Source organism: Uranotaenia lowii, chromosome 3 (assembly GCF_029784155.1).
Source record: "Uranotaenia lowii strain MFRU-FL chromosome 3, ASM2978415v1, whole genome shotgun sequence".
Taxonomy (NCBI): Eukaryota; Metazoa; Arthropoda; class Insecta; order Diptera; family Culicidae; genus Uranotaenia; species Uranotaenia lowii.
This window is the reverse complement of record NC_073693.1, coordinates 207,532,293-207,544,314: the sequence shown is the minus strand read 5'-3', so window position 1 is coordinate 207,544,314 and position 12,022 is coordinate 207,532,293. Positions and strand designations below refer to the sequence as shown.

General features: G+C 43.0%; 1 protein-coding gene across 2 annotated transcripts in view; it reads left to right on the top strand.

Moving 5' to 3' along the window:
* Positions 1-12,022, top strand: part of LOC129751883 (lachesin) — a 338,054-nt gene that overhangs the window by 304,081 nt on the left and 21,951 nt on the right. For both annotated transcript variants that reach the window (XM_055747642.1, XM_055747641.1), the window contains exon 8: positions 6,559-6,618. In XM_055747642.1, the coding sequence (XP_055603617.1) occupies positions 6,559-6,618 (60 nt within the window). The remainder of the gene's footprint in view (positions 1-6,558; positions 6,619-12,022) is intronic.

Genomic DNA, 12,022 nt, shown 5'->3' with positions numbered 1-12,022 from the left:
ACCGAGATGGGCATAACACCCGCTACTACGCAGGCGGCTTCGGACGACATGGTCCGGTATCCGCTGATAACCCGCAGGTTCATCAGCCGCTGAACGCTGCTAAGTCGCTGCAGATTACAGCTTCCACCCCAGGGCCTGCCTCCAGGCCGCTGCTCCGTACCGCAAGATCGATGTGGTCACACTTGCAGGATCCGCCTTTTGCTGCTTTGGATGGCCGAGGAGTTCGGCATCATTCGTGTGAGTGCGGCCGTGGCCATTGCCGCTCTCTTGCACACGTATTCGACATGGCTCGTGAAGCTGAGCCTGTCGTCAATCATCACCCCTAGGTACTTGATTGCGCGTTTGGACACGATATTGCACGGTCCAACGGCAATGGTACCTGTTTGGGGTGATTTCAGGTTGGTGATAAGCACCATCTCGGTTTTGTGGTGGGCTAGACGCAGGCACTTGGAGTGCATCCAGCGTTCCACTGCCTGGATAGCTACCGTGGCCAGTAGCTCAACCTCCGCTGTTGAGGAGCCCCTCGCCAAGAGGACTACATCATCTGCAAATCCTACGAGTTCGGCTCCCGATGGGAGGCTCGTTCGTAGAAGTTCGTCGTAAGTGATGTTCCACAGAACCGGGCCGAGTATTGACCCCTGTGGAACACCCGCCGAAACCTCTTGTGTTCGCAAACCCTCACCGGTCATATACTACAGTTGGCGATTGTGGAAGTAAATTTCCACAAGCCTATACAGATATGCCGGGATCCTCATTTGGATGAGCGACGACGCAATCGCTGTCCAACTGACACTGTTGAAGGCGTTCTTCACATCCAGAGTGACAACCGCGCAAAAGCGGAGCCCTCTCCTCTTGGTCAGCCTGACTCTGTCCGCTACCTCGATGACCGAGCGGATGGCATCTACGGTGCTGCGACCTCGACGGTAACCAAACTGTTTCCCCGAGAGTCCGCCCTCACTTTCCGTGTATCTCTGAAGTCGGTTCTGAATCACCTTCTCCAGGACCTTACCCGCTGTATCCAGTAGACAGATCGGCCGATATGCCGATGGGTCTCCTGGACGCTTACCCGGCTTTGGCAGAAGAACAAGTTTCTGCCATTTCCACGTGTGAGGAAACACCCGTTCCGTCACGTATCGTTGCAACGATGTTCGGAACATATCGGGAAATTCCCTGATCGCGGCCTTCACCGCGACGTTCGGAATGCCGTCCGGTCCGGGGGCCTTCCTCGGTTGGAGAGACTTGGCGATCTCGCGAAGTTCTTCCACCGTTATCCTCTCTTCAGCGCTGGTGTCCCAGTCATACGGGACTGTTGGCCAGCGGGTAACATCGTGCTGTGGGAACAGCTCATTGATGATGACTCTCAGTTTATCGGAGCACGTTTCAGGTGGTGCACCCCCACTTTTAGTTCTGCCCATGACTATCCGATAGGCATCACCCCATGGACAGTCGTTGGCGTCACGGCATAACTGTTTGAAACGTGCCCTCTTGCGTGCGTTGATGGCCCTGCGGAGGGCCGATCTCGCGCTTGTGAAGAGTGGCCTACGCTACGTTCGCTCTTCTTGGGTGTGTGCGTGTGTGTGTGTGCGTGTGTGTGTGCGTGTGTGTGTGTGTGTGTGTGTGTGTGTGTGTGTGTGTGTGTGTGTGTGTGTGTGTGTGTGTGTGTGTTGCTTCTGTTCTACAAAAGGTCATACATTTTTTAGTATTGCTTTGTTTGATGGATCTAGACCTCACCGTTTTGTGTGAACTGGATCGATCATGGGTGGAAAATCATCTCGATGCTTAGTAGAAGAAAATTTACAGGTGTTAAAATTGAGTCAAGAGTAAATTTTTAACAAACCTGTTATTTTTCTTCTACTAAGAATCTGCTTTATCTATCCGTCATTTCTTGCTATCTTTAATTTTTCTATCAAGAACTTTTCATCAACGTTATGATGCCGCCTCAATGTCATTAAACTAGCATATAATAATTAACTAACGGTGACTATTCGTTAGGGACCTTAGGCTAACAACTTACTGCTCCCGATTCCTGAAATTGTTACGGAATCCGAAAGACCTGACCTGGAACTTTGGCAACGATTTTAGCATGAAAACACGGACAAGAATTGGAACTTGGAACGTTTTAACCCTTGCCCAACAAGACAAGCTGGCTCAACTTGCTAGAGAAGCTAGCCGCCTAAAGTCTGCTTCATTTAATATTGGAACACAAACAATTGCGTGTAGTTCAGTCATTTATTAACGAATTCATAATTTGTTTTTCATACAAATGTAGCATTTTCTTTACTCTTTCATAAAAAAAAATTAAAAAAATTATTCATTGCTGTTTCGAAGAAATTCTCGTCCTTTTCCCGTAATACGGCACATTAGGCGGCGCACACCCTTTTCGTCCACCGTTTTGGCGATTTGATTCCACCAGTTCTTCATTTGAGTCATGTTCCTAACAAGTTTTCCCTTTGCCTTAAGCCTCCGCTTCGTGATTGCCCAGTATTTCTCTATCGGCCGGAACTGGGGGCAGTTTGGGGGGTTGAGGTCCTTCGGTATTACGCTGACCCCGTTCGTTGCGTACCATTCCATAACCGTTTTGCTGTAATGGCAGCTTGCGAGGACCGGCCAAAACATTACTGGACGGTCGTGGGCACGAATAAACGGCAGAATCCGTTTCTGTAGGCACTCTTTTTTGTAGACTTCTGATGTCATTGTCTTGTCAGCGAGAAAGACTTTGGTTTTCTGTCCACAACTGCATATCCCCTGCCAAATCATGTACTTGCGGGCAAATTTATCCGCAAACACGAACTTAAATTTTGCAGGTACATCCCCCCGAGCCGTCGCCAAATAAAATTTTTGACCTGGGATTTGCCCAAAGTCCGCCTTCACGTAGGTCTCATCGTCCATCAGAATACATCCGTCGAACTTGGTCAGCACTTGGTCGTACAGCTTTCGAGCACGGATTCTGGCCACATTGTTCTGCTTCAGCGTCCGATTAGGCTGTTTGCTGGCTCGGAGTGACCTTATTCCTTCCCGGAGACGAATTCGTCGCATCGTACTGTGAGCGGCCTGGAACTTATTGGCCAAATCGCGGTCTGAAAGATTGGGATTCCTCTTGACGGCCTTGATGACTTTCCCACGCAGTTTCAGGTCGACAGTTCCACTCCGACGCTTCGAATGCGGCTTCCGAGCCGTCGTCAATGTTTCCTTGTACTGCTTGATAACACGCCATACGGTATTTCTGGGCATTTTAAACTGTTTGGCTAGCTTCGATGCCGACAACAATGGATTTTCAAGAAAACTGTGCACAATTTGATCTCTCCGTTCGGCTTCCATGGCGGTTGTTTACAAAATGCTATCGTTTGGTGTTATGACATAAATACATGGTGAAAGGTAATGAATTTCTCGACACGTGGGTGAAAAAAGTTTCCAAATCCGTCCACTAGGAGCGCCACAATGAGCAAAAGAATTTGTTCCAATATTAAATGAAGCAGACTTTAAAGCTTGCAATTCTGGGACTGAGCGAAGTCCGTTGGCCTAACACTGGAGAACACAAGACACAGTCCGGGCAAGTCCTGCTTAACTCTGCCATACGAGGAGAACATGCTACTCGAGAACAAGGAGTTGGTTTCCTGTTAAGCCCGCAGGCCTACGTGGTCCTCATTAGATGGGAACCGATAAACGAAAGAAAAATCGAAGCCAGATTTAGAACACGGGTTAGAAACCTTACAATGGTCTAGTGTTATGCGCCAACTGACGTTGCCGATTTGCAGGAGAAAGAGCAGTTTTACAGTCAATTGAACAGCGTGGTTGAGAGAATTCCGAAGGGTGACATACAAATCCACTTAGGCGACTTCAACGCAAAGATTGGCTCCGATAATCAGGACTTTGAGCGCATCATGGGGCGCCATGGTCTAGGACAGATGAGCGAAAACGGAGAGCTGTGTGTAGAATTTTGTGGCAACAACAACATGGTGATCGGTGGATCGCTCTTCCCCCATCGACCAGCACATAAGGTCACTTGGGTATCCCGAGATGGCCGAACAGAAAATCAAATTGACCACATCTGCATCAGCCAAAAATGGAGAAGGAGCCTTCTTGATGTCCGCAACAAATGAAGCGCAGACATTGCATCTGACCATCACCTCGTTCTTGGTGAGATACGACTGAGAGTTGTGCGTGTCCAACGGCGCGAGGAGAAAGTCGGTTGTCCAGAGAATCCAGAGGTGAAAAGGGCATACGTTGAACAGCTAGAATCCCAAGCCTCGGAATTGCCGACAGACGGAACAGTGGAATAACAGTGATGTTTAATCAAGAATGCCGTTATCACGACGAGCCATGGTACTCTCGGTAAAGTTCGTGGAAGAAGAAGAGAATGAATGTCGGATGAAACTTGGAGGATGGACGACGATCGGAGAAAGGCGAAAATCGGAATTGAGCAGGCATGTACCGGATCAGCCAAAGCAGCCGCCCGCTTACGATATGCGAAGCTGAAAAAAGCAGTTAAACGAGCTTGTAGACGAGACAAGAGATCCTTGACAACCTCCCTAGCCGAAGCGGGAAAAAGAGCCGCCGCCAATGGCGATATCCGATTACTATACGACATTTCTCGCCGCCTCAGTGGTGCAAGAACTAATGCAAGAATGCCGCTGAAAGACCGAGCAGGTCAGTTATTGACCGATCGAACAGATCAGCTCAAACGATGGACTGAGCACTTCGAACAACTCTTCCGAGTCACGAATAGCGATGGCCAACAGAATCCGCAGCTCGTAGCGCCAACAGTAAGTCGCATAAATGGCGTCAACTCGGAAGCGCCTTCGCTGGTTGAAATAGAAGCGGCAATCAAAAACATGAAATCCAACAAAGCACCTGGGATCGATTGCATCCCTGCTGAAATGCTGAAAACCGACCCTGCCCTATCAGCACAAATGTTGCATCGTCTTTTCGCTGACATCTGGGATACTGCAACATTCCCGGCCGACTGGATGCAGGGTATCCTAGTAAAGGTCCAGAAAAAAAGGAGACCTGACAGAGTGCGGTAACTGGCGAGGCATAACGTTGATCTGTACAACCCTCAAAGTACTCTGCAAAGTGATCCTGAACAGGAATTGACTGGATTCCGATCCGGACGATCATGTGTGGACCAGATCACAACGCTACGAATCATTCTGGAACAAATCAACAAATTCCAGGACTCTCTTCTGCTGATTTCGTTGATTTCGAAAAAGCATTTGACCGACTGAACCACGAAAATATCTGGGAGGCTCTAAGGCGAAGAGGAGTGCAGGACGGTTTCTTGTCCGAACCAATCCCGGTAGCTGCTGCAGTGGGACAAGGATGTATCTTATCACTGCTCCTTTTTCTAATCGTAATGGATGAGATTCTGACTGGTTCGATCGACTGTGCACCGAACCGAGGATTGCCGTGGAATCCTTCAACAATGGAGCAACTGAACAACGTTGACCTGGCTGACGATATTGTTTGCTCGCCCAAACACAACCGGATATGCAGAGCAAACTCGTCGACCTCACCGAAAGTTCCAAGGCAGCAGGTCTCAATGTCAATGTCGGAAAGACCAAGTCGATGGAGATCAACACAGGAAATCCCTCCAGTTTCATTTTTGCTGGGCAACAGGTTGAGAAAGTGGAGTGCTTCCAGTATTTTGGTAGCCAGATAACGCCTGATGGTGGTACCAGGAAAGACATTGAAACCCGGATCAGAAAGGCCCGATTTGCGTTTGCGAGTCTCCGAAACATCTGGCGGTCACGCCAAATCTTTCTACGAACGAAAAAGCGCTTGGTGGCTTGGTAGCTGAATCTCGAATGAGGAACTACATCGCCGGCGTGATGGATTGGGCACACGCTGCGAAAAGATGGTTTCCCATCGTGTGCCCAATCCATCTCCAAGCATCGCAATCGTTTTTTTTTTTGGGGTTTCGGAAATGTCTAGATCAGTTTAGAAAAAGGAACATCACATTAAATAATTGATTTATTTTGAATAGTATCAGTCAAATTTATGATTTTTGAGAGTTTGTGGGTTATAAGTATGAAAATGGTTTTAGATGTCAATTTCCTTATTCAGTGTGCATTTTTTATCTTGACATTATTTCTAGATAAATTTGAATTTCGAAACCACCCCCCTCCCTCATGAACGGGTCCTTGGAACAGGCATGACTCTGACAAAAACTGTTGTGATTGAATCATTCGAAAATGTGTTTCAATCCTAATCTTCCCTTTATGTTGCACAGCCGAATAAAAACCGACGTAGGACAGTGTCTTCGCATCACACCGTCGACATTCCCCACAAAAGGCAGAAGACCGTTATTATCCTGAAAGTCGGTTGTTTTCCCGGTAGTTCAAGTACCAGTCAGCAGTGGGGGACCTTTGATTTTGCGGACCTCTCATCATTCCCCCCATTTGTTCCTACTTGAAATTGATTTGTTTGACAATTTTCCCATTCATTATTGTTTCTTTCCTCTCCCTTGGCCTTGCCTCGATGATGGCGATGACGCTGATGATGTTATTTGGTACTTGAAGTGCACTAACCAGCTACGTTTTGTTCTCTCTCTATTTTCAGAAATAAAAATTCATCAGGGCGGAGTGCAAACAGGCGACGATCAATTAAATATAATTGGAGGTATGTGAGGAGAACTGCCGGCTTAAAATCCCGTCGGGGACCAAAATTGGAATCCCAAAAACCCTAGCTCTGTTTTTTCCCGAGAAATCGGTTTTGCATTTTTTTTTCTACCCATATTCTCCCATCTAGGATCCGCTAGAGTTCTCTCTAGAGAACTTTCTCGCTTATCGCAGCAGTGTTTATTATGCAGCGATCGGTTGCATGCAAACAATGAATGAACGAGCGAACGAGATCCTGCCTTCGCTCGCTCGTCAGGATTCTTTTGTTCTTTCAGTTGATGAATAATTGAAGCTGTATAATGTTGTCAACAGAGGTGCAAAGCATCGCATCATTTTGCATGCAGCGTTCGACTTTTTCCCGACCAGATCAAACTAACTTTATCTTCGGAAGCGTCGGCTTGCGAACATAGCACGCCGACTTTTTATTGCAAATGAACGCATCGCAACGACGCTGTGGCACGATTGGTTCAAATGACTGCATCTCTTAAGTTCATTCCGATGCTTTGCGAACAGTTCGCCTACTGATTTTAAGGCGACGTCAACCGAAGGATCCGTTCGTTTGAATTCATCGGGGATAAGTTCAAACAACCTTATCGAGATAGGGTCGTTTGAACGTTCAATTGAATGTTCACTTTTGAACGTTCAATTGAATGTTCGTCTGATGCGTTCGGCAGCCTAAGGCAAGACGCCGAGCCGTGTTTGGATGGGATGGATTATTGATATGGTGCATTGCTTGCGTGTGATGTTCGGTCGTCGCTCGACGATAGAGGGTGTCGGGTGTCTTGTAGCGCGCGGACGACTTGAATCTGAATCTGAAATCTAAATCTGAAATCTGAATCTGAAATCTGAATCTGAAATCTGAATCTGAAATCTGAATCTGGAATCTAAATCTAAAATCTGAAATCTGAATCTGATATCTGAAAATTTGAATTAAATTTCGCGGGTCTTGACGGTTTGCTTCAGTTCTGAACCTAACATGGAATGAAAAAGAATAAACAATCTCTTACAAGCCTTACAAGCCCAACCGTAATTGGGCGGTTTGCATTTTATTCAGTAAAATTGCACCGTTAAATGAAACTGTAACTGCGCCTCATTCTCTTTACCAAGTCGTCCGCGCGCTACAAGACACCCGACACCCTCTATCGTCGAGCGACGACCGAACATCACACGCAAGCAATGCACCATATCAATAATCCATCCCATCCAAACACGGCTCGGCGTCTTGCCTTAGGCTGCCGAACGCATCAAAAGTGAACATTCAATTGAACGTTCAAACGACCCTATCTCGATAAGGTTGTTTGAACTTATCCCCGATAAATTCAAACGAACGGATCCTTCGGTTGACGTCGCCTTAAAATCAGTAGGCGAACTGTTCGCAAAGCATCGGAATGAACTTAAGAGATGCAGTCATTTGAACCAATCGTGCCACAGCGTCGTTGCGATGCGTTCATTTTTTCCAACCACAAGTTAGGCGTCGTAGCTGATCTTAACCTTTTCAAGAAATAATCAGCTTGCGACTTTTTCTCGACGACGTTTGCGCTGAACGTTCATTTGCACCTCTGGTTGTCAACTGTTGATTTAATTGACTATGTCGAGAAATGCAATTGTCAGCGCTTCTTTCGGATGGAAATCCGGTTCAGATATTTGCTGAGTTTCGATGTCAATACTCGGTGAGTACATTTGGGAAAAGCACGGAGCCGAGTAGGTGCTAAACAGCAGTCAACGCTGGCGACAACGAAGACCGGCGAAAGAAATTTTATTGATGTAATTAAAAAGTTTGATTGTTTTCAATTAAATTTTTTTTTGTTTTCTAACGTTATTTTCTCCATTGTTTTTGTTTTTTCTTTGGTTTGGTTCTGAAGCATTAAAAACGTCAACTTAAACCTTACAACAATGAGGATTTCTTCTCATTCTGATTATAATTTTTTCTTTTGGATTTTAAACCAATTGGTTTATTCATCCCCGTTGGTGGTATCGCTACACGTATTTCTGCACTATTTTTTTTGGGATTTTTTCTGGAATTTTTTTTGTTTTTTTTTTTGTAGGAAAAGAGGAGTTTTTTATAGTTAATGAAGGAGTTTTGATTTGTGGAGGAAGGATATAATTTTCTTTTTTTCTTCAGGACAGTTGGATAATGCTTGTCGGAGGTTTGGTGAGAGGGAACAGGATATTCTTAGGTTATGGTATTGGAGACAAGAGGTAAGGATATGTTTGATGGAGCTAGGGGTAAGACAGGAATTGCAGGTAGGGGGATTATCTTTGGCCGATGCGGAGTCGAGTTAAAGCTCTTCTTTTGTAAGTGCAGGATCTATCAATCCATCTTTGCGTCGTGTTTTTAATCTCTCGCATCGCAACTTTGATGGTTTTAATGGTTCTAGTGGCGTCGGATTGCGGGATGGGAATCGTGGGGGGAGTCATTTTGGAGCCGGCTGAGGCAATTCGATGGGCTGACTCGTTACCTGGAATGCCGGAGTGGCCCGGTATCCAGCAGAGTGTGATGTTTTTACTGGGAGATTGGTGAAAATGGATTGAACCCAGGGGTGTTTAAGGTTGCCGGCTGCCAGTTGCAGAGAGAACACTGGCCAAGTCAGAAAAGATGACGGTGTCTGTGGTAGATTTCTGAACGGCATCAAGCATGGCGTAGGCTTCTGAACTGAAGACGGAGCATTGCACAGTGGTTTAAAACGCGAAAAACGTGATCATGGGCTTTTTGATGCCTTAGATGTCAAAATAGCTTAATGACATGTTCTACAATGTTTCATTATTTTTAATTGCGCATATTTTGCCATTATTATTTTTCTGATCGATCCACCTAAAAGTGAGATATTTTTTTTATTTTTTGAATTTGTCATCCAATCAAAATGATGTGTTCAGAAAACTTGTAGACAATTCAATTTTAAAAAACTTTGTAAAAAACTTTGAAGCTCTATCTCTCAAAACAACTGATTTATAGACATTTTTCTAAAAACTAACCTCAAAAAACGAAATTTTCGTTTAACTTTTTTCAAAGCGACTTTCGAGTCTTAGTTTATATGAGAGAGTTGTAACAATTGTAAAAGTGCACAACTTCATTGAAGGTGTCAAGTTTCTATCTTGACGTTAAATGGTACTTTTTGTGTAATTACGTTTTAAAATTGCATATTTTTATTGGTCCATATCTCTGAAAGTTGCAAACTTATGAAAACAAAATTATATGCATTTGAAAGGCACATTCTTAAGCTTTAATGAACATATAATTTCATTTGTATGTATCAAGTTTTACTACTAAAATCATTTGTCTGGAAGATGGTAGTTTTGAAGTTTTTGTTGCCAGGCTCTCTTGCTTTTTAGCAAAAGGAAGGATGAAATTTTTTTTCTATTCCTACCGTTGACAAGTGAAGACGATAGTCCTTAATTTGTTGAGATTGAAGAGTTGGCCCTGTATAGAAGCATTAGTTCCATTATAGTTAGTAAATCATTTATCTGAAAGGCCTGATAGCAATACAGCAAGGCGTTTTTTTTTTCAAGAATCTGAAAAATCTGCAGAAATCACTGGTAATTATAGAGTACGATTTTGTTTTTCTGTACTAACTATTAATATTTAAGGTATAGATTTGGATGTTACCCAACGATGCGGCGCTATTCTGCAAGTTTTGGCTTCTGGCCAGAAAATAAATGTGGAAAAATTCGATAAGTTTTTTAAGGAAACGGCCATGAAACTAGTCAATTTGTATCCGTGGTTTTATATACCCGCAGCAGTTCACAAAATTTTATTTCATGGGGCTCAAATCGTGAAACACTTTTTAATACCCATTGGGCAATTATTCGAAGACGCTCAAGAGTCTAGGAATAAGGATATTCGAAATTTTAGAGAACATCACACTCGAAAATTTTAAAGGCAAGCAACAAACATCGACCTTATGCATCGGATGCTCGAATCTTCGGACCCTCTTATAACAAACCTAAGAAAATCTAAACCAAGACCCCTTTTTTCCTTTGTTGCCGATGCAAACTACATGCTTGATTTAGAACAATCAGAAGAAGAAGATCATAAATATTAATTGTAATATTTCATTCTAATTTACTCTCTTACACAACTATTTAACCAAAAATAAAACATTATAGATAAAGATAAAACTTCAAAGAAAGCCATGAAAATTAAAAGTTATAAAATCATGCATCTATGCCACTTTCGTGTTAAAAGGGCAACATTTTTAAAGATGTGTGTTGATAAAATACGCAAAATGTCCATTATTTCAAAACTACCTTCTTTCAGATAAATGATTTACTAACTAAAATGGAACTAACGCTTCTAAACAGGGCCAACTCTTCAATCTTAACAAATTAAGAACTATCGTCTTCACTTTTCAACGGTAGGAATAGAAAAAAAAAAGATTTCATCCTTCCTTTAGCTAAAAAGCAAGAGATTGCCAGGCTGGCTTAACAAAAACTTCAAAACTACCATCTTTCAGACAAATGATTTTAGTAGTAAAACCTGATACATACAAATGAACGTATATGTTCATTAAAGCTTAAGAATGTGCCTTTCAAATGCATATAATTTTGTTTTCATAAGTTTGCAACTTTAAGAGATATGGACCAATGAAAATATTCCATTTTTTAAACGTAATTACACAAAAAGTACCATTTAACGTCAAGATAGAAACTTGACACCTTCAATGAAGTTGTGCACTTTTACAATTGTTACAACTCTCTCATATAAAGTAAGACTCGAAAGTCGCTCTGAAAAAAGTTAAACGAAAATTTCGTTTTTTGAGGTTAGTTTTTAGAAAAATATCTATAAATCAGTTGTTTTGAGAGATAGAGCTTCAAAGTTTTTTACAAAGTTTTTTAAAATTGTATTGTCTACAAGTTTTCTGAACACATCATTTTGATTGGATGACAAATTCAAAAAATAAAAAAAATATCTCACTTTTAGGTGGATCGATCAGAAAAATAATAATGGCAAAATATGCGCAATTAAAAATAATGAAACATTGTAGAACATGTCATTAAGCTATTTTGACATCTAAGGCATCAAAAAGCCCATGATCACGTTTATCGCGTTTTAAACCACTGTGCATTGGCCCGGAAGGGGCAAACTTCTTTTGCAGATTCCGTCATGTATGCCGCAACCTGTTACGTGGTTACATTTCTGTATATATAAATAACGATTAAAATCGAAAATAAGACATTTCTGTACATATAACTAGATAAGTTCACGTTAATTATGTATTGTTATTGTTTATCGATATTGTGCCGTTCTAATGAACCGATCAGTCGACATGATTTCCGTCATATGTTCTATGCCATACAATCTTTAGTACAAGTTTTCATGCAAGCCTTTATTCTGCTTTCGCATACAACATCCGCTTTCATGACTCAAGTGATCGAGTGTCATCTCTCGAGATATTCTCAGAGATCCG